Source organism: Amphiura filiformis, chromosome 14 (assembly GCF_039555335.1).
Source record: "Amphiura filiformis chromosome 14, Afil_fr2py, whole genome shotgun sequence".
NCBI classification, from domain to species: Eukaryota; Metazoa; Echinodermata; class Ophiuroidea; order Amphilepidida; family Amphiuridae; genus Amphiura; species Amphiura filiformis.
In genome coordinates, this window is record NC_092641.1 from 18096661 (window position 1) to 18118500 (window position 21840).

The window sequence follows — 21840 nt, forward strand, 5'->3', positions numbered from 1 at the left end:
GGTATTAATAACGCAATACGACATTGCGTAGATGAGTGTTTTATAGAAAAGACATCCAAAACTAATTCTAATCATACCGTAATCACTCATGGACATATAGAATTACGTCAGGTGTTATTCGCTATGGATTGGTTATAATAGTAAATTGACTGATAACACAATAGAGAACATGATATTTGTGCTATTGATACTGTCAATGGATAATGTTAGACACCATCTGCACCTGCTATAATTATAAAACGACGAATGCCTGCTAGCTCTTGGAAGCAGGATACTGATACCGGATTATTGGTTGTATCGGATGAAAAGACAAGCATTGATGAAGATAGTTTGACGCTGGATTGTAAATGGTCACTATTTAATTATATTCTGTGTGTTTCTCTAGATGAAATTGATAACTGAGCGTATGCAATAGAACTGAATGTACAAGAAGACTAACCAAGAGCGACAGTGTGTTCATAATGGTAGAATAGATACCGTATGACACAAATGAGGTGTACGAAGATTGGTGATCTGTAAATGTGGATGAACCCATAATACAACCCTTTTGATTGTAATACTGTCGCAGTATTATAAGACTAATGCAGTGGATATTCACCTGTTCAAACCTCGTCATATATAGCTAAACATAAAAGTGAGTACAAAAAATTGCGATGCGAACACTTAAGTTTCAATTTCAGAATATGCAGTTTTGATCTTAAATATCTGGCTGTATCTAATGCTCGTCATAGCGCCTTTAAGGAAATAGAAGCAGACAATTTTGTATCTATATAGAAGAGAACAGCACAAGATACCACCATGGCCGGTTATAATGGCACCAGAGATGATGATATTGCTCCAATAGGCATATTTGAGAGCAGCAGTAACTGTTGCTTGCAAGGCACTCAATCTACGGATTATGATTTGTCTACGTATGATGACTATGATTATCTTTACGATATTCTACAAACAATGGTATATCCACAGGTGTATGAATGGTTTTTAATAGCAGCTTACGCTATCGTTCTTATAGCTGCTTTGGCGGGAAATTTTCTCGTCTGTTTTGCGGTGTTAAAAAATGAACACATGAGGACCGTTACAAACTATTATATTGTGAACTTGGGATTTGCCGACATTTTAGTATCTGTACTTTGTTTACCTATAACTGTGGTTGTAGATGTTTCGGAAACGTGGTTCTTTGGGAAAATTGCCTGCAGGTTCATACCCTATTTTCAGGTAAGTGGTATACTTTTACATGATACATATAATTTGTGCATTGATATTTCACGCCATTTTTCAAAGATGTGATCATTTATAGGGATGACATCAAACCCTGACCGGTGGTTGTGTCTGGTATATTGTTGTTCAGAACAACATAACCCAGTTAAACCGCCTGTTCTGACAGGGCGCCGTCGGACAAGGGCTGCTTGTATTTTGAAGCCATTCCTAACGTGGATCACTTTGATATCGCATTTGTGATTTGTTATTCAGAATAATCTTAAAAAATAGCTTTTGAAATATATATAATAAAATTAGATGCTGATACGTTACATTAAGTTTTTTATAATTCTACTAGCTTTATTGACTTACACTGGCAATATAGTACAACTGTTTTAAAAAAATGAGTGGTATTTATTAATAGTTAAAAAATACAAGTACGCGCAAGTGTACTTTACGTTATTCAGATGAATACATTGAGTGATAAAGGGCATTTTAAATTAGATTTACCAGAATATGTCAACAAACGGTATGCATATTATGAATAGTTTATAAACTGCATGTATTAATATATATAATATTGAGTGGGCGTAATAGGCCTACTTATATTCTTGAGAATCAAATAAAATTGCAGTCAATATCCTGTAAAATCTCAAGTAAATTGTAATTGCGATTGGCAGTTTAACAATGATAATTTAAAAACACAATTCGTACAAAGTATAGTGCTCAGAAAAAAGTACTACGTGTAGTTTCTAAAGGAGACTGTGTTTGTAAGTGTACTGATGTTGAAAGACCTAAGTCGCTGGTTGTTTTTATATGTCCAAAGTAAATAAATTAACAAATCAAGAACCTTTTAATAAAACAGGTCAATTTTTCACATTAGTTAATTTCCTATAAGCTACTTAAATTTTAACACTTCATAAAGGACCTGGTTAATGTTTTAAATATAATGAAATAAGCTCAAACGAGACACTCTTTATAGCCTGCATACATATTTGAATTTAACCAAGCCTGCCTGTGGGCGGCTATTCCTTCTTCACGTAACTATATCTTCCATAGAAACGTAAGTAATTAAAAACAAAATCACAAACAACATGTTGAACCCTGCCCTATTAACGCTTATTGATTGAAAACTATTGCAACCATTTGGTGTTCAGAAGTTTAATCGAATGGAGAATCTTTTGTGCGCATGCACATAAACAGGAAATGAAGAGGGCTTGTTCATAAACCAGCAAGGATAAACTACCTAGGCATGTTTGTACTCATTGCAATACAGTAAACATGTGTGATGTAAAGACGATTTTTTTTGCCATTTATACACTGTTTTCAACAATAAAAATAAATGGAAAGATGTTATTTTCTCTTTTTATTTAATAGACAGTGAGAATTTATTGAAGGGGGTACTGATATGCCTAGTCCGTTCTAATAGTACCGAAAAAAAACCCGATAAGATATTTATATTTATTTATGCTAATCAACTTTTTTTTTCGTAGTAACAAAAAAAACCCTAACCGTACACTGTAAACTTTGAGATTACTGTAATGATATGGCTAGTTACAGTTAACTCTTGACATGATATCTTTAAACTGTAACTGTGATCCGTTTTGTTAGCTGCGACACAGACTACATGTCTGTATAATATACAGTGTATACACACCATTGTTTGGAAAAAGATGTGAAACTATTACGCATCCGGATAGTTCACATCTTCGGTAGACTTTAGTCAACATGGAAAAGACATGCCCAGCCAGGAAATGCCCACCGTATGCTTTTTTCAAACATCCGACAAAAACAACACATGCAAGTATTTTGTTATCAAGCAAGCATCCGATATATGCATCTTGCTCTTCGTTTTGTCTCTTGTGCATACTTAGGTGTAAGGGAATGATTTGTAGCTTCTTTAACTATCCTGTTTTTAGCAGCTCTTATTTCAAGAGGACAACAAAACACATCGGAGAATTGCCCTAGATATGCATTTAGTGTTGACCGATTCTTGCCTTTCGTAAACTTGACTATTTGTTGAAATTGTTGATATTTGCACGAGACATACATTGACAGAGACTAGCATCTAAAAAACAAATACAGACATTTAATGATGACCGGTCGTCGGTACACAATGATATCTTGTTTTTATATGACAATTTTCGTGTGTCCAGGGGGAAGAACAATGCTACATTTGTCCTGAATTTCCCCTTTGGCCTGTTTTACGTTAAAGATAAACCAAATGCTGCCACATTAAAGGGCTAATATTACTTTATAACTAATATTATGTAGATTCTTGAGCACCCTGGGTCAATAAATGTTTGGGAAATAATTCACAATTCTGGCAACAAAATGATACATTTCAAAATGTATTGAAAAGCTGAAGATTTTTGTTAAGACAAAATGTAGTTTGAAAACGTAAGACAACAAAAATATGAACAGAATATGTTTTACCAGCTTTTGATTTCACTGCCAATGGTTAACATTTGCCACAACCTTGGGTCAACTCCTCGTAGCTCCCGCATGAGGCAAATGAGGATATGCGTCTTGCCTTGCTTAGGCACACAACACATTGGCATTGCAAGCATTTGAACCCCCGACTTCCATCTTTACCTCACTATTATGAGCCTTTTATCGCTCAACTAATATGGCCACGGTGTTCTTGAATAAAGTATGGCAATTGTCTTATAACAGTAAAAGCGGCAGAAAAAAGGGCCGGATAAGTATAAATATAATTTAGCTGAAACATAGCAAGATAAAATTTTCCTGAGTAAATACAATTTTAAGTTGCTCCTGTTGCTCCCCTCATTCCATACGCGTACATCAATTAATAATACGTGATAGTCGTGGTTTATACATAATTTACGCTATGGTAGTCACAGACGACATTAATGAGTAATGTGTTAGTTATGAATTACGACATATTTTCATTATGGCATGGCTGCAATGATGAGACAATAATATAAATTGCATAATAAACTGGGCAATTGAAAAACTAATAGCTAAATGCAAAGCTATTAGCAAAATTGAAACTTGGATTGTATTTAAGAGGAAGAGAAAAAGAGGTACAGGGAGGGGGTAAATTCGGTCGATTCATATTACGATGCGCCTCCAGCGTTTGCTGGGGTATATGTCCAAATACGCAGTGCATAATGGCAAAATGTTGACATCTGAAGCCCGCGTAATACGAATACAACACAGGAACATAATGTCATTCAGTCGTTTCAAATGTTTATTATAAGTTTTGGTTTCTCATTTGTTAAGAAACCTAAAATCAAGGGATTAAAAAGGGACTGAAATTATCAGTCAGACTGTGGGATTTAAGATCAAGCATGTTTAGGGTGACGAATTCGTGGAATCAAGCAATCGGACCCTACACCAGGGAAGTAATTTGGTATACTTTTAAAAAGAATTGGGACAATATTTGTTCATTTTGACCCCTGTTTGACTCCTAAAAAATGCCATTCAAGCATACCAAAAACACTTGCAAACCTCTTAAGATTTAGTAATGAAATATCAGCATTCTTCTTCTATATACTAGTATTATGTTGCAATAATCTTAGAACGAGTCATGACTTATGATCTTGTAAATGAGTGCTCTTTGGTTGGACATGATATAGGGGCTGGTCTTTAAAGAAGACCCAAACCTCCAGCCAGCTGACCATTTTTGTGACAACTGGGTTGCCATGAACTATCCCTGTTTAATCTCCAATTTAATCTACGGTATTTCCTTGATCCTGTGTTGTGCCAAAGAAGTTGAATTCAGGATGGTTATCATTTATAGCATCCAGGTAATTAGACATATAGTCGGTAAATTGCGATTGTTTGCATAGCCTCTTAATCGTTGACGATTATAAATCATAAAGTTTGAAATAAAGTTTTGCGATCGGTAAATTACATGCGGAGACTGCGTCTTTTATAGACATGTTCTTGTTATAAAGTAAGCCAAATGTAAAGGTGTTTTATATGTTTACATAATAATACCATCTCAAATTATATCTTGTAGCTTTATAAAAATGATGGAATCACTGTTGGCATATTCAATTCATACGCGAAAGGACTTTTTATAGAATGTTATCCACGAGAAGATATCAATTATCCGCGAGAAAAAGAATCGTATTGTTAATAAAGAATATTATAACAGTGAATATTCCAATCGAAGAGTTAACATCAACATAGTGTGTGGCTAATGAATAAACATATTCAAAGGTTGTAATATTTTCCTCAATCTGTCGGATCTTATTGATATTTTGACATGAAGAGTACACTTTGAAAGATTCCTGAAGTTCATTTTAAGCAATAAAGCAATATTTCCAATGAATTATTCAACAACTTTATTCCAACATGCCTGCGGTGCGATTGGTTATATATTGATTGCTGTCTATCTACAACAAATTATGAAAATAGATTTGTTGTATTTCTTGGAAAGATGAGCTGCTAGTAATTTGCCGTTTTGCCAGTAATTTCAGAGTAAAAGTTTATATGAATATAAAAAAGCTCTGAATTCCACATTCCCATATTTTTCTACGTAATAAGTAATTTCTTGCTATGTTGGATGTTTACAAGGTCAATCGATAGGCATAAACATCCAACTTTTGCTGCTATGATCGTATTCTTTCATATACTTAGTTCTTTATTCAATATAGTTTTACATAAAATAACACTAATAAATATTCAAGAGAACTCTGTACGTTTATTGGTAATAATGATTGCTTCGCGAGAAATGCAATGCGCTTCACGCATATTGTATTCAGAGGCGTATTTCAAGGGTTTATTACGATGGCCATTTGTTTTGTGTTTGGCAAAAGTGACTATCCTTAAAACGATCGTGAAATTCATCTCATCAATTCATCTCATTCCTCGATAAATGTGTGCCTATTTTTGCATTTTTCTCAAAAATAATAATACAGTGGTAACAAAAGTTATGTATATTATAGGGGCAAGGAATCTAATTACTACACTGGAATTTCAGTGACCCAAAACAAGCGGTTCGTTATTTATGATAAGAAAAGAGGTACCACAAGAATGTATCTCATTTCCGATTATATACTGAACCACTTGTCTTGAATCACTGAAATTCCAGTGTAGTAATTGGATTCCTTGCCCCAATAATATACATAACTTTTGTTACCAGTGTGTTATTACTTTTTGAGAAAAATGCACAAATAGTCACAAATTTACCACAGGGGTGTAGTACCCCCTTAATCACTGTCTTACATTAATGAATATCACTATTTAATACACTCTTAAAACCACCTAGACAATCAGAAAAGCTATAAGAAAAGTACGCAGAATGCATAAACATGCAATTTGTGCGTTTGCGTCTTACATGATTGATTCATTTTCTTGACGGTGGGTGCATTCATATTGGTTAAATTATCCGACATAAATATAACATTGATTGCAGAAATTCTCTGTGGTGTGTCGAAAAGGTTAATAAGTGCTTATCCTTTGTAGCTTGAGGTATTGGACGCAATAATGCGCTTGCGTTGAATGCTAATGCGTCTAATGCACTACCCTTGCGGGGTTCTTGCATTAGACGCATCAATATTACAGGGCTCGTGCATTATTGAGACAAAATTCTCTCTCAACAAATTAACCTATAAATATTTATATTATTTGATTTTTTAATGATGATAGTAAAAATAACAAAATAAGAAGTAAAAATCAAATTTGACCTGCTACCACAAAATAAGCGTAAAGTCGTAAGATAGTGCACCGAGACGATCTGCCTGCTGCGTTGGTGTTCTTTGTTTCAAGCCAAAAGTATTTATGTGTGTCCTTTGTGATTGATGGTACAATGTGCTATTCACGAAGAACATACTAACTGGCATGTACAGGTGCGTGGCAAACAAAGAACATCAACACAGCAGCCTAGATGTCCAGAAACTATCTGCTTGCGACTTTACGCTCATTTCGTGATAGCAGGTCACAATGATTATACTTAAATATTATCCGTAATGTGAGAGCTTTTTTTCAAAGAACTGTTGCTTGTTGTAATTATAACTGAGTGTGCGGTATACTCTTATTTCATACTTGGAACTCTTCTGTACTGACATCCTATCCTTAGGGAAACACGATGCCATTGCACCATCGACTTTATGCTTATCATAATAATTATGACAATCGATTGATATTTTTAATGGTCATAATTTGTTGACATGACCTGCGGTTTGCTACTCTGAAAAGCATTTCGAAATAATAAGATTTTGTTCAAACCGTTGAATGCAGGGTTGTAGATTACAGTATGTGTGATTCGTAAAGTATCTATTAATAACATTTTAACGAAAGAATAGTTTGCCATATATCAGCTGTTTCGTTACCTGGGTAACAGAGCAAAAAAAGTCAAAGCCCATTGAATCATGAGAACCTATAAATATTCTGTGATATTACCCAGATATAGCAAACCAGTCTTTCTTTCTTTTAAATGTTGTTCCAAACGGAAACATTTGAGACTAATTTAAATTTGATCGAAATCGGTGCATTGTTTATTTTATCACCCCTGTGGACAATGGTGAAGACCAACATTTGATCTTTATGCCTATAACTCGAAGTTGGGTCTAACTGTATGTTTTAAAACAAACACAATTAGAGGGATTGTATCCATATTCGCATTCTTCAGTTGAAAAAAAAATTGAAAGAAAAAACAGGAAAGTGTAAAAAAAAGGCTAACAACTATCCCAACACGGTAGCAACTGACGTTCATAACATCTGTAAAAAATAATAATACCGGTTGAATATAAAAGAACTTTTAAGGCTACTCTAAAAACTCAATTCAAATATTCATATTGACTACCAACCCCCCCCCCACACACACACAAAAAAAAGCCTAAAAGTAAGGGTTCCCTGCATGTCCCAAGTTGTCAGTCATAGTTTTCCTTTTCAAATCATAATCGTCAAAAGTTAATAACATAACTTTTTCTAATTATTGAATCCAATTCACGGATGAGTACAATTCTTAATTAACCCGGATTCACACAATAAAGAGCATGATATCCCTCTATGCATCCGTAGAGACAAATAAATGTAAAACATTTATAACATTTACTCAAACAAAATTATTTTGATGAGAATATATCAAGGTTCATAGTTGATCACAATCGAAAATTATATTTTAGGCTAGTTGCCGATAAATGAAAAAATTAGCTTGAAAAAAGTTTGCAAAAAGTACATCACAATTGTAATACTGTTTTGAAACCATCTCGCCTGTAGCACAGTTCTTATCATACTTCAAGTGATATGGCACCGAGAAAAATATTGCCAGCTAGCCACCTGTTGTTCACCACGACCCCTATATACTCTACTCTATTCACATGTCAGTAACCAAGCAGCTATCCAACTGACACCACAGTAAAATGCACTAACACGGAACAGCGTCCTGGACCACATTCACAGGCGAATAATTGGTACCCAGCAAAAGAAATATGTGAGAATGCATACAAGGTCTTTACATAGGTGATTATTTCCAAAGAGTAATTGGAATAGTGTAGAACGGGGCTGCGTCTGCTTTTCACATATTTCCTAGAAGAAACAGGTCTTGTTCCACACTATTCCACTTGCACACAGATTCCTTGTGTTGGGTGCCAATTATTTGGCTGTGAATGTGGTCCAGGAAGCTGTTCCATATCAGTACATTGTACTGTTGTGACAGTTGGACAACTGTTTGGTTACCGACAAGTGTTTAGATTACAGTATTGAAGTAATCCTGCGTGCAATGTTAGTTCATTTTTATGGACAGTTTTTTAAGACATGACCTTGTGAAAAATTATAAGTTTCTTTTTGAGGCCAGTTTAGTTTAAATTCCAATTCAGCAATGTTGTCCCCAATGCTGTTCCTTCTACTCTTCTCTGACACTGACAGTAATCAACAACTTAACTTAATTTTAGCTCAATCAGGCCTCATTAGGTACTCCCTTATGTATATGTATATAAATATATATTGAATGAATTTTCTTCAATTCAATACAAATTAGAATTGAAATTGGTCATCAGTTGAATTTGGTGCATTTTATTTGGAATTGAATCAGATAAATCAACAAACAATAATTTGATTGCGTTTGGATCACACTAAAGTCTCATTTAACCAGGTATAGTGCGTACGTTCCAGGAAAATATTTAATTTGTTTGTTCTAGCATTTTATATTTCCATAAAATCATCACATTTGAAATAACTTTAGAAAATATTAGAATATCTTGAGGATGTCTAGGTTAGGTATTTTGAAGGGTAACATAAGTGAATACTTTATAGGAATTAAACATCGCGCCCTTGGCCAAAATCGCATGCAATCGAATGTCGTAAAAGATAATTCATTAACAATAGTCACCAATAAGCCGTTTTACGTCCATTCCAGCAAACACAAAACGTTTTCGACATTATCCGCAAAAGGTTAGAAAAGGTTGCCAGAAAACATTTAAATGTCGGGTTATATAAAGGGCATCTCTCTCTCTCTAGGTGCCATATCCTAAGACGTTGGCGATCATGTCATGCCACAATTCTCTGTTATAAGCCATCTCCAGAAGCTCTGTCGCTTTATGTTCAGCTCCCCTTTCTTTTAGCCAGTCTTTTAGATTTGATAACCACATCACTCTCTTCCTGCCTCTGCTCCTTGTTCCTTCTATTCTTCCTGTCAATACTAGGTTCTCGAAACCATCCTTTCTGAGGATATGACCAAGGAATTTGAGCTGCTTAACTCTGATTTCACGTAACAGCTTCCTGTTCACATTTGCTCTACTTAGGACATCGTCATTAGACACTTTATCAGTCCACGGCATCTTCATCATTCTAAAGGAACCACATCTCGCAGCTCTCCAATCTTCTTTTAATGTCTGTTGTTATTGACCATGCTTCACTTCCATACATTAATACAGGGATGACATAGCAGTTGAGTACCCGAATTCTGGTCTCTATACTGAGGGCACTGTTTTTAGGATCTTGTCTAATTTTGAGAACGCAGACTTAGCCAGTGCAATCCTTCTCTTAACCTCCTTAATACATCTGGCATCTTCTGTGATTAGACTGCCAAGGTAGTTGAAGGAGGAAACTTGCTTAATTCTTTGATCTTTCACCTTCAATATGCATGTTGGGCCTTCAGTCTTTGATACCACCATACATTCTGTCTTCTTGCGATTTAACGATAAACCTTTCCTCTCACTTTCCTGAACCACCACATCAAGAAGCCTTTGCAGATCCTCCTCAGACTCAGCTAATAGGACAGTGTCATCTGCATATCTTATGTTCGTGATGTTATGTCCACCTATACCGAGACCATTTTCTAGCTCCCTTAGGATCAGCTCACTGTAATAATTAAAGAGATCTGGTGACATCACACATCCCTGTCTGACTCCTCTCTTAATGCTTGTATATTCACTACAATCTCCATCCACCCTTATGCACACTGTTTGGTTCCAATAAAGGTTCTGCAACAGTCGTGGATCCTTTCCATGCAGGTCTAGCTTACCAAGATCTTCAAAAAGCTGATCATGTCTCACCTTGTCAAAGGCTTTTGAGTAGTCAATGAAACACATGAAAACATCCTTCTGCATCTCTACCGCTCTCTCTGTTATCATTCTCAAGACATAAATCGCATTCCTGATACCAGCATCTTCTACAAAGCCGAACTGCTCTTTACCAATCTCAGGTTTTATTCTACTTCTTGCACGGAGTAACAGGATTCTTGAAATTATCTTTGTAACATGGCTCATAAGGCTAATTGTACGGTGTTGTTCACAATCCACAGCGCCAGGTTTCTTGGGAAGAGCAATAAAGATTGATTTGCTCAGGTGTTCCGGAAATATCCCATCATCATACATTCTGTTGATGACTCCTGCCAGTTTCTCAATTCCATAATCCTCTAATGCTTCAATCATTTCAACAACAATTCCATCTGGCCCAGCAGCCTTATTTCTGCTCATCATTTTTATAGCTGATCGAACCTCTGACTGCAATATCTTTGGACCCTCAATAGAATCTGGAAAGCTTGGCAAACCGTCCCTTACATCGTGAAATAACTCCCCAACATATTCCATCCAACTTTTCATTACATCATCTTTCCCTACCAGCATATTACCATTCTTTGCCTTGATGCACCCAGAGCTTGAACAGCCTGATTTCCTGCCTGAGATCTCATTTATCCTCTGGTACACATTCCGATTCTCTCCAAATTGACTCTCAATTTTGGCACATTCACTATTCAGCCAGGTCTCTTTGGCCTCCTTGCAACGTTTCTTTATTTATTTGCCTGTCCAACTCTCTATATTCTTTCGAATCCCTATAAAGGGCATATTAAGGGTATAAAACATTTCATAACATTAAAAAACATTTTATGATAACATACTGCAAATGTTCTAATACAATGTTATTTACGTGTTGACAAATAATTATTTGGCAAAAATGTTTGCAAGAAAAAGTTAACATAACATTTTAAAAACATTGTTGTAGTGTATTTTCAAACACAACGTTGGAAAACGTTTTCATGACCTTTATATAACCCGACATTTAATGTTATTAAAACGTTTTTATCTAAACCAAAACCCAAAATATAACCTGTTTAAAACCCGGGTTTAAAACGTTTTGAAAATGTTTTTGTGTTTGCTGGGTTCATACACCGTCCCTTATTTAATTGATTCGACACGAAATAAGTATACGGTTAAGACCTTTACCCTGAAAAGAAAGTCCTTGCACTCCATGTTTTCATACCCAGGGGAAACCAATACACAGTGGTAGCAATTTAGATAAAGGTAAACTGCCAGTTTTACGATCCTATATAAATATATGGCACAATTTGACCCTATTATTATCTGTTCTTTTTCACTATCTTTTCATGCTAATGTCGCAGCTGCATTTTGAACAATTACATCTTCGTATATCATACTTCTCTTATGTGGTTTGGGGTGATCAGTTTCATCATCATAGAGAGAAAAGAAACGATATATCCCACAATGCACTGCAATGTGCAGTAGTTTGGATTAAAAAATATTTTGTGTGCACTTCATTTGTAAAAACAATATGTTTGGTCAAAAATAATCACATTTTACAAAAATGATGCTTTTAGAAAAAGTTGCACTTTACCGCATTATGTACACAACTTTATAGATGATAATGTGAAGGTTGATTTAATTATTGTATGTATAGACAGCGCAGAACATTCAGTTTCGTTATATTTCCAATTAAACGCGTGTACCGATTGTTTTCAAAACGTAACTGTTGCTCCACAAAGATGATAAAGACTTTATAACAAAGGCATGCTTCTGGAGTTAAATTTGCACCTGAGATGGTTGCAAGTCATTAACTACTCCTGAATAACAAACACTTGAATATATAACCCTTATTTCTGAACCAATTTTTGTAACACAAACCATTACCCTCAATCGCCCCCTCCACATCGGATACCATTATTTGTACCCGTGTAGTTATGGATCTCCTCTAGCCAGTGATATCAACATACATTTAGTACGCATATTCGTTATTACGTGATAATGCGGGTGCGCATTCGCACAATTGGGAAATTCTGCTTTTGTACAAAAGTACATGGTGTATACGCAAAATTGAATTCTACGAACATGCGATTTCATCGTATTTTCTCCTAAATGTGAAAGGAAGTGACTGTTTCAACTACTATGGTTAAAGTGGGTATAACTTGCAATAATTTCACAAGAGCAAAATCAAAATCATTTACTTGATGTAGAGACATATGGTGAGCCTCTGTGGTCATCCCTGATGGCCGACGGATCTATGATTAGTTTTAAGTAATCTGGGTGTAAAAACAAGCGTTTTTATGGCGAATAAACCCTAATAGGTTATTGCGTCATCAAATGATTCGTGAAGTAAATCTAAACATTCCAATGTTGAATCTGTGTGCTTTCCCAACCTTTATGCTGGTGATGTGATATGTGCCTCATTGCATTATGGGATAACTTAAAATCTCTCAATACAATACCTGTAGTATAATGTTATGTGTGTTATGTTATCCCAACGCTTAAACTAATAAATGGGTCTATAGAATACAGTCTGGAACTAACGGTTTAGGTATCCCATTGTTCAATTATACTGCAAATCAATCACGCTGACCTTTTCTCCTTTTAAACAGACAACTAGCTTTCTATGTAAAAAATACTAACGTATCAGTTATATTAAGGTTAGCAACTACTTTAAACTGTTGCGATTTAATAGTTCACAGCGTCTTGCAAAAGGTGTTGGGCTTTGACAAAAATTGCATTGATCATTTTATAGCGAATATGTAGAATAATTCAAATATGACAGATTTACTCTTGTAGGTCATGTGGTTCTTGCGTTATGTTGTAAAGAGGGCTGAAACAACAACACTGTTATACTTTCGTACATAACTTATTCACAACAATAAATCAAGCAAGTTTTCAAAGTATATGATTTATAAGAATGTACTTTTGCAAAACATCAAAGTGTTATTTTTCAATAATATATTAACTTTGATAACTAAAATCGATTTTTTGGCTGCTTTGACCAACAATAGATCGTGTAGCCTTAATTCAGGTGATGCGTCATTTTGCTGACAATTGTATATAATTATACCAATATTTGTTCAGGCGTGTATTACTTATTTTGTTCTTATGGCAATTCATTGAATGTTACTCTACTATTATGGCAATTCATTGAATGTCACTTAACTACTACATGATGTTTAGATAATAAAGGTATTGTTTCTTAGCCGCTGGAGTGCACTTATCGACATCATTATTTTAAGTAAAACAATGAAGCGAAGCTGATTTGTTTTACGCCAAAAATAAATATATTAATCATACGTATACCAAATTGTAATCAAATTAAATCCTACATATTACAAGTAATTACTTAGGGCTTAGAATCAATCAATCGTTTTGTTGCTATACACCTCCACTCGGGTTCAAATAACGCGTACGAGTATCGCGCCGACGCACACGTGTGTGATATCGCGGCATATCAAACGGGTAAAAACCAATACGATTGCAAGAACATTCTAAAGTTACCAGTATTTCCAAAATGCATGGACTTGTTTGGAATCGCTTACCACTATGGCTCAAAACAAACCATATACACAATTTAACAAAACAAAACAGGTATTAGCAAGAAGCGCACACCCTAACACATAGGCTACCACAAAAGACCATTGCATACAGGGTTACCTCCGAGACAGATAACCGAGGCAAACACGAGGTTAATTTAGTTCCTTGTCCAGATGAGGAATGTCAAGATAGCTCAATTAACCATGAGAGCAAACAGAAACTGCACCGGTGATCGAACTTGCATCGTCAAAAACCCGTACACATGAGTCTAACGCCTTGCTGGCTGAGATAACTGCTTAAACAAGTCCACACTTCTTTGGGAACAACACTTTTTAGATTTCGTTTAGTAATAAAATTTAAGATAAATGTCAATGCCTTGTGTACTCGATCGTTGTGGAAGCCTATAACGTAACGAATTTAAGTGCATTTATAAATAGCTATACTTAAGAAATTTCAAATGTCATGATGAAAATATTCAATTTCGTATTTACATTTATCTAATTTAAAATGCATATGCTAAAGTTTCAAAAATCAATCAAAGTGTATTTTAATAGCCATTATAGAAAGTATTACTAACATATCCATTATCGCCTAAGACTGAATAATTTATAATTATATTGGCTCTAATGTTCATATTTTGATAGTAGTCTTATTCAATAATACTGTACATATTATATATATTAAAAAGGTACGTATGTTGTACGTTTTTTAAATAATAATAATAATGCTTTTTTTTTTTTCAAACACACGCACGCAATTAAAGAATATGTTGCAGATGATACCTATTGATAAATTATCCGATGTCTTGTTGTTACTGTTAAAGATTTAATTTTCATAAGAGGAAGATGTTTCATTTAACATGTACGAATTAAGCAATTTACTTCAATGTTGAAGGTCAGCTGTTTTAATTAGTGATGTTTATGAGAACTGATGAGCCCGGCTGATGAGCTTATAGTAACCTAAGCGCATTAAAACAATACACGAAGTCTATGAAATAATAGCATCATGAATCATTAAATGAGTCAGTTTAAAGTGGGGCTTTCATAGGGTAACCTCTAGTCTCCTTGGGAATGCATTAATGATGGCAAAGATAGCCATTGATTTCGCAACAAAATTCAGATTCAAATTGTTTATGTTTTTAATGGTTTATAAGGGCAAGTAAATTTCAGAGAATGTAATCAAGTATACTGTTGAAGTATATAATTTAAGATCTCTTACAATGTAAAATTGCCCTGACCCCAATTTTTTTTCAATACGGTAGCTTTATTAAGTGACAAAGAGCAATATGATTCATTTTTATGTTTTGATAAATCCAAGTGTGTGAAAATATTGGATCCAGCACATAATAATGATAAAATTGGATGCTTTACACCAAATATTTATTGGTCTCACTATGAGTTTTTAAATATTGGACTCGACTACGTATCGTCCAATATTGTAAAACTCATAGCTCGACCAATAAATATGAGCTCAATCGATCCAATTTTATATCAAAGTAAAACATGATGTGAAATAACAATTAATGGCCTTCCACATAGCAAAATCCGTCTGTGATGTTCAACCTTAGCTTTTCAGAGTGAAAAACAGACAAAACAATTTGAGGGAAGTTCACTATATCTCCCTTATCGACTTACATAATGAAATGGGATTTTGAGGAATCCTAACCTTATATCCCATTTTCGTATCCCAATTTCGTGTGAATTTTAGGTAAAAGTGCCAAAGGTCACTATGTACTCGGCACTTAAAGTCGCACGATCAAACCTCAACTTTGCACCCTCTTCCAACCACCCGCGGTGGCAGAAAAGAGTTATAAAATAATGTGATATCAACAAAGCAAATAAAGTCTGCTTGGATTAATGACGCATGGAAAAGATTACTTGTCGCATAATAACTTTAATAATTAAAGCACATTCAGTACAGAGTTTAAAGCAGATCATAGTTTCAGGTGAATTACCAGTGCAATGATCACTGTTACACCACTTATTTAGTGAGTTTACTGAGTTCAGTGTGGTTATGGAAATGACCTTAGATACTAACAACATTAAAACTCACTGGAATCATAAAATTTCCAGTGGTTTTGCGTTAATCATTAATGTTCATTTCAGATATTCGCGATTTTTTAAGTGTGTTCATTCATAATCTGCTCATTTTAAATTACATTTTACAAGGATTTACCTAGGGGTTAGAATCGGTCTAAGCACCTGTACCTTTGATTGGATCAAATAGCGCGTACGAGTATCTCGTCTACTAGCAAGTGTGTGATATCGTGTCATAACCAATAAGATTGCGAGAACATTCTCAGGTGTTCAAGACTAACTCACTTAAGAAGAGACTCACTTGAGAAATGTTGATAAAAGTGAATGATATTGTTCGCTGATCAATGAGATTTATTTATGACATTTGTCATTAATATGAATTAAATACCGCATAAAAAGCACCTTGATTTACAGTTGCTACACTGACATTAAGAAACAAGTCTCACCACAGTTTACATGGAATCGCTTACCACTGTGGCTTAACACACACCATATAAATAATTCATATCAATGTGCAAGTGCTCTTTAACAAAGTCACAGTTCATTGAATTTACAACCGTATGACAAAACAGGCGATTTGCAATATAACGAGAATTGACCATTGCTCATTGAAATGAAGCTAGTATTTGGACAATATAAGTGCGCTCTTTCAGTTAATAACATACAATTTGAAAAAATACCTGAGTTTAAAACATACATTTTGGTCAAAAATGTGCTGCGATAGGTCGTTTTCAACATATTTACCACATTCGCCTTGCAATAAACATTGAATTGCGTTATCTATTGACCTAATGAAAAATGTGTTTTTATGGGGAAGTGTTAGCTTCCGTTCATATAAAAAAAATTCTGATTGGATGGCTTTGACAACAACCAATCACAGACGCCCTTTTTTCTACTAGATGTCACACAGCTCTTATGATGATATGCACTCAGTCGTGTAGTATAGTTCAGACTCGCAATGCTGGAAATATCTGTGTACTCGGGTGTATCGAGATGGAGACTGTGCGTAGATGCATTTATAAGAGAATCGTTTATGTAGTCAAACCATTTCATATGTAACAAAACAAAACAGGGATTTACAGCTAAGAAGCGCACACCATATAACGCATAGGCCATAATAGACAATGGCAGACAGGATTAGCTCCTAGATTGGTAACCGAGACAAACAAGGTTTAAGTTAGTTCACTACCCAGAGGAATGTCAAGAGACTGCGCCGGTAATCGCACTCGCGTCGTCAAACACCCGTACACAACGCCTTTCTGATTGAGATAAATTGACTGCCACACTTTTGCGGGAAACACGCCTTTCAGATTTCGTTACGTGGTATAATATTAGATAATGTCAATGTTTTTTGTACTCGGTGGAAGCCTAACGTGATGATTTTAAGTGCATTTATAAATAGCTATAGTGAAGTAATTTCAAGTGCTATGATGAAAATATTCAATCTCGTATTTACGGTAGATTTTAACTTCAGTGTGAAAAGTATATGCTTTAGTTTCGAATAGTCATTATAGAAAGTATTATTACCACGTCCATTATCTCTTTAGGCTGAATAATTCATATAATATGCCATAGTATGCATATTTGATGGTAGTTTTGTTACGAGTATCGCAAGTGTGTGATATCGTATCATATTACACGGGTAAGAAACAATAATATTGCAAGAACATTCTAAAGTGTTTAAGAATAACTCTTACCAGTATTACCCAAAATGCATGGACTTGTATGGTTGCCCTTTAATTTGATCCATATTACGTTTTCGACTTTGTTCCTGAAACGTTGGAACCAGAATTTAACCAGAACTCATTTCCATGGATAATTTGGATAATGTAAGCTTTATTTAAATAAACTGACCAACCCAGCAAACACAAAAACATTTTTAAAACGTTTTAAATAAGTTATATTTTGGCTTTTGGTTTAGGTAAAAAACGTTTTAATAACATTAAAATGTCGGGTTATATAAAGGTCATGATAACGTTTTAAACCGTTTTGTATGAAAACACACTACAACAGTATTTTTAAATGTTTTCAAAAATGTTATTGTAAACTATTTTTGCAAACATTTTTGCCAAATATTGTGTCAATACTTAAATAACATTATGTTAAAATATTTGAACCCAGCAAACACAGAAATGTTCTTAAAATGTTTTTTCAAAACCTTTTAATAACATTTAAATGTCGGGTTATATAAAGGTCATGAAAACGTTTTTAAAACGTTATTGAAAATATTTTGGGCAAACATTTTTCGCAAAATATTTTTTCAACTCCAAAATAACATTCTGTTTAGAATGTTTTGTATCAAGTTTTCAAGAATGTTTTTGGAATGTTATTAAAACGTTTTTATACCCTTTATATAACCCGACATTCAAACGTTTTCTGTAAAACGTTTTTGTTTGCTGAGCAGTAGATTATTAAAAAGTGTTTTTTAAGGTTATGAAAACTTTTTGTACTCTTAATATACCCTTTATATAACCCGACATTTAAACGTTATCTGACAACCTTTTATAACCTTTTGCGAATGATGTCGAAAACGTTTTGTGTTTGCTGGGAACCTCCAAATATGGGCAATAAGAACAATTTCTAATAGTCATTATAGAAGTCATACCAGACCTTTATTTGCCACATACAACATTTTAAATATAGAAGATATGTATTCTCTTGAACTCGGTGTATTTATGTACAAGAATTCCATACATGAGTTACCTAATTCATTTAATGAGTATTTTACATGACTACCAGACAAGACGAAATAATGATCTCCAGTTAACAAAAAATAAAAGAGTTTCTTCCGACCATTCCATTCGAACGAGCGGGCCCATACTTTGGAACTCTCTAGATAAAAAAATTAAAAACTCAAAGTCCATAAAACATTTCCGCAAACAGCTTAAACAAAAACTTATCTCCAATTACAATAATGGGCCATTCTCGAGCACTGTAATTTGTCATGTCTGTTAGTCATTTTTGTTTATATTTGATGATTTCATAATCTTTGTTTTGTTTTTTCGTAATGGAAATGCAATTCTCAGGCCTTATTGGCCTTTCTGCCTTTTCCGCCATATTGTGTGTCTTTTGTACTTTATTGTAATTGATATAATTTTGATGTAGTTGTATATTTTTATATATGGAAAAAAACGAATGAATGAATGAATGAATGAATGAATGATTTGAGGAAAGTTCATGACAAAAATGAATGAAAAAGCGCTTCATGAAATTATACATGTGCCCGCATGAAAAGCTGGCTATTAGTGAATGAATCGACCGCAACGTGATACAAGCAATAAAATTGGCATAATACACTACTGATGGTTCAATTATTTGAGAACAAAAATGGCCAAATTGCCACCTACTGTTTTAATAAGTGACGCATTTGGGAGTTTAAATGCCAGTTCTGTATATATATATATTCACATTGTGATCAATCGTGACCCCAAAACGCGATTAGTCTGCCAAACTTAGGGATTATATAAGTATATGTCATTTAGGATATGCAATGCGCGTTGTCTCAATGACGGACACCATGATGAGACTCACTAGAGAAATGTTGATATAAATAAATGATATTGTTCGCTGATCAACGAGATTCGTTATGATATTTGTTATTTGGGTACCAATTACCGCATTAAGTTCAAAGGCACATAGTTGCTACACAGACATTAAAAAACAAGCCTCAGCACAATTTACATGGAATTGCTTACCACTGTGACTCAAGACACACCATATAGACCATTTAAGGGGTTGTTTTGAATGACAGGTGAGTCAGGGGTCAAAAACAAAATTGATACCTTTTTGACCTCAGCACATGTGTATGTATGATGTGCCATACAAAAATTAACAAAACAATACCTTAAAGTATCGTTTTTTAATGTTTTTTGCGATAAACAGTATCTTTTACCATGTTTACAAGCTACAACTATTTGTACCGTGGGCGTGTTTGTTGCCAGGTCATTAACAGACGGTCAGACCTTGAATAATAAATTTTGTGGCTTTACATAATGCATTGCTTAAAGAATTATAGTAGCCTTGGCCCAAGGCTTTGGTTCTATAAGTCACATGTGGGAAAGCATACAATATAGGCCTATTCAATAATTGCTTTATATGCCCCCCCCCCTTGTGTTGTCTCATATCCCTGGTCAAATCCAGCTTGCAAAAAATATAAATGTGCTGATATTAACTCATGGTGGTTTCTTTAATGTTTACATGTAAATGGCTAGCATTTACCTGGCACCATTTTCCATACTGTTAGATTACATACATGTAGGACCAAAAATTGTGTACTCACAAGAAACTGAACAAATCATAGATCCAAACTCAATATCCTACAATTGGTGTTAGATTACATGCATGTAGAGTGTGGCACCAAAATAGTATCCTCGTAAATTATACCTTTTATGTCCTGTTTGGAAGATTTTGAAGTTAATAATTTTGGTATATAGGCCTACATGAATTTAATTTTGAATTTTTGATGATTCATTAAGGGCTGGGGTATGAACGTTTGGACAGTATTTATTTTGGGACATCAGAGCACATCAGACATATCGAATTGCATTCTGAATATGAAGAATGTCATTCTGATATCAAATAATTTTGATTTTTTGAAATTCGCAATTCAATACACATTTTATGGCAAATCATTAAAATTGATATTTTTGATATTTAACAGTACTTGAAGTAAACTTTATAAATCTGATGATTTATACTTAAAGTGTATGTAGGTGGGATGAAAAGCCGACGATCAATTGAAAATGTTGACCTTTCGTATTGAAGAAATGGATTTTTTCCCAAAACACCAAAAAAAATTAGGTCTTTTTGGGAAAAAATCCATATCTTCAATATGAAAGGTCAAAATTTTCAATTGACCGTCGGCTTTTCCTCCCTGCTACATACACTTTAAGAATATATCATTAGATTTATATAATTTACTTCGAGGACTGTTATATATCAAAATTTGAAAATATTTGTATTATATTGTGATTTAAAAAAATGAAAATTATTTGATATCAGAAAGACATGCTTCGTATTCAGAATGCAATTCGATAGGTCTGAGGTGCTCTCATGTCCCACAAAAAAATACTGTCGAAACGCAATAAACGCTCATTTTGGATCCCTTAATACTACTTCATAAAGTACCATCTTAACTGTAAAGTAGGGCACACCGTCATCATCCCTATATCTTCGTGTTAAAAATTGCCGTGATAGTACGATGAATCCTCACGTTTTTCAACAACTACGCATGATGATTTTATTCGAGATAGGCCGTGCAACTCAGGCTAAGCATACAATTTGAGATTTTGAGCCCCTGCCACACTGTTTCTATTCTATGTTTTACGATTTTCGCATGATCAATATATGGCTGGCCGTAACCGCCACAACGTGGAGCTGCTACGCGTAGCTTACTTTTCGCTTCGCGGAGCTAAATTGACCAATCATGTTAGATCTTTTCATTACGCGGAGCCAGTGGATGCATCCTCGTTCCAGAGAGAGAAAACTCTTGCCAAAATTAATGTTTACTATGGGGATTTTAAATGAATCGATTGTAAATAAACCACGACCAGTTGTACAGGATCAATACCATTGTTTGATTAGTGTATAGTCAATGTTACCTTGCATGC

At 34.5% G+C, this 21840-nt stretch overlaps 1 protein-coding gene across 1 annotated transcript in view; it reads left to right on the plus strand.

The window, feature by feature from the left end:
- The first annotated feature begins 691 nt into the window (after positions 1-691).
- The window catches only part of LOC140169797 (orexin receptor type 2-like), a 193279-nt gene continuing 172130 nt past the window's right edge, over positions 692-21840 (plus strand). The window contains 1 exon segment of the mRNA XM_072193099.1: positions 692-1215. Coding sequence (XP_072049200.1) covers positions 799-1215 — 417 coding nt within the window. The 5' untranslated portion in view covers positions 692-798.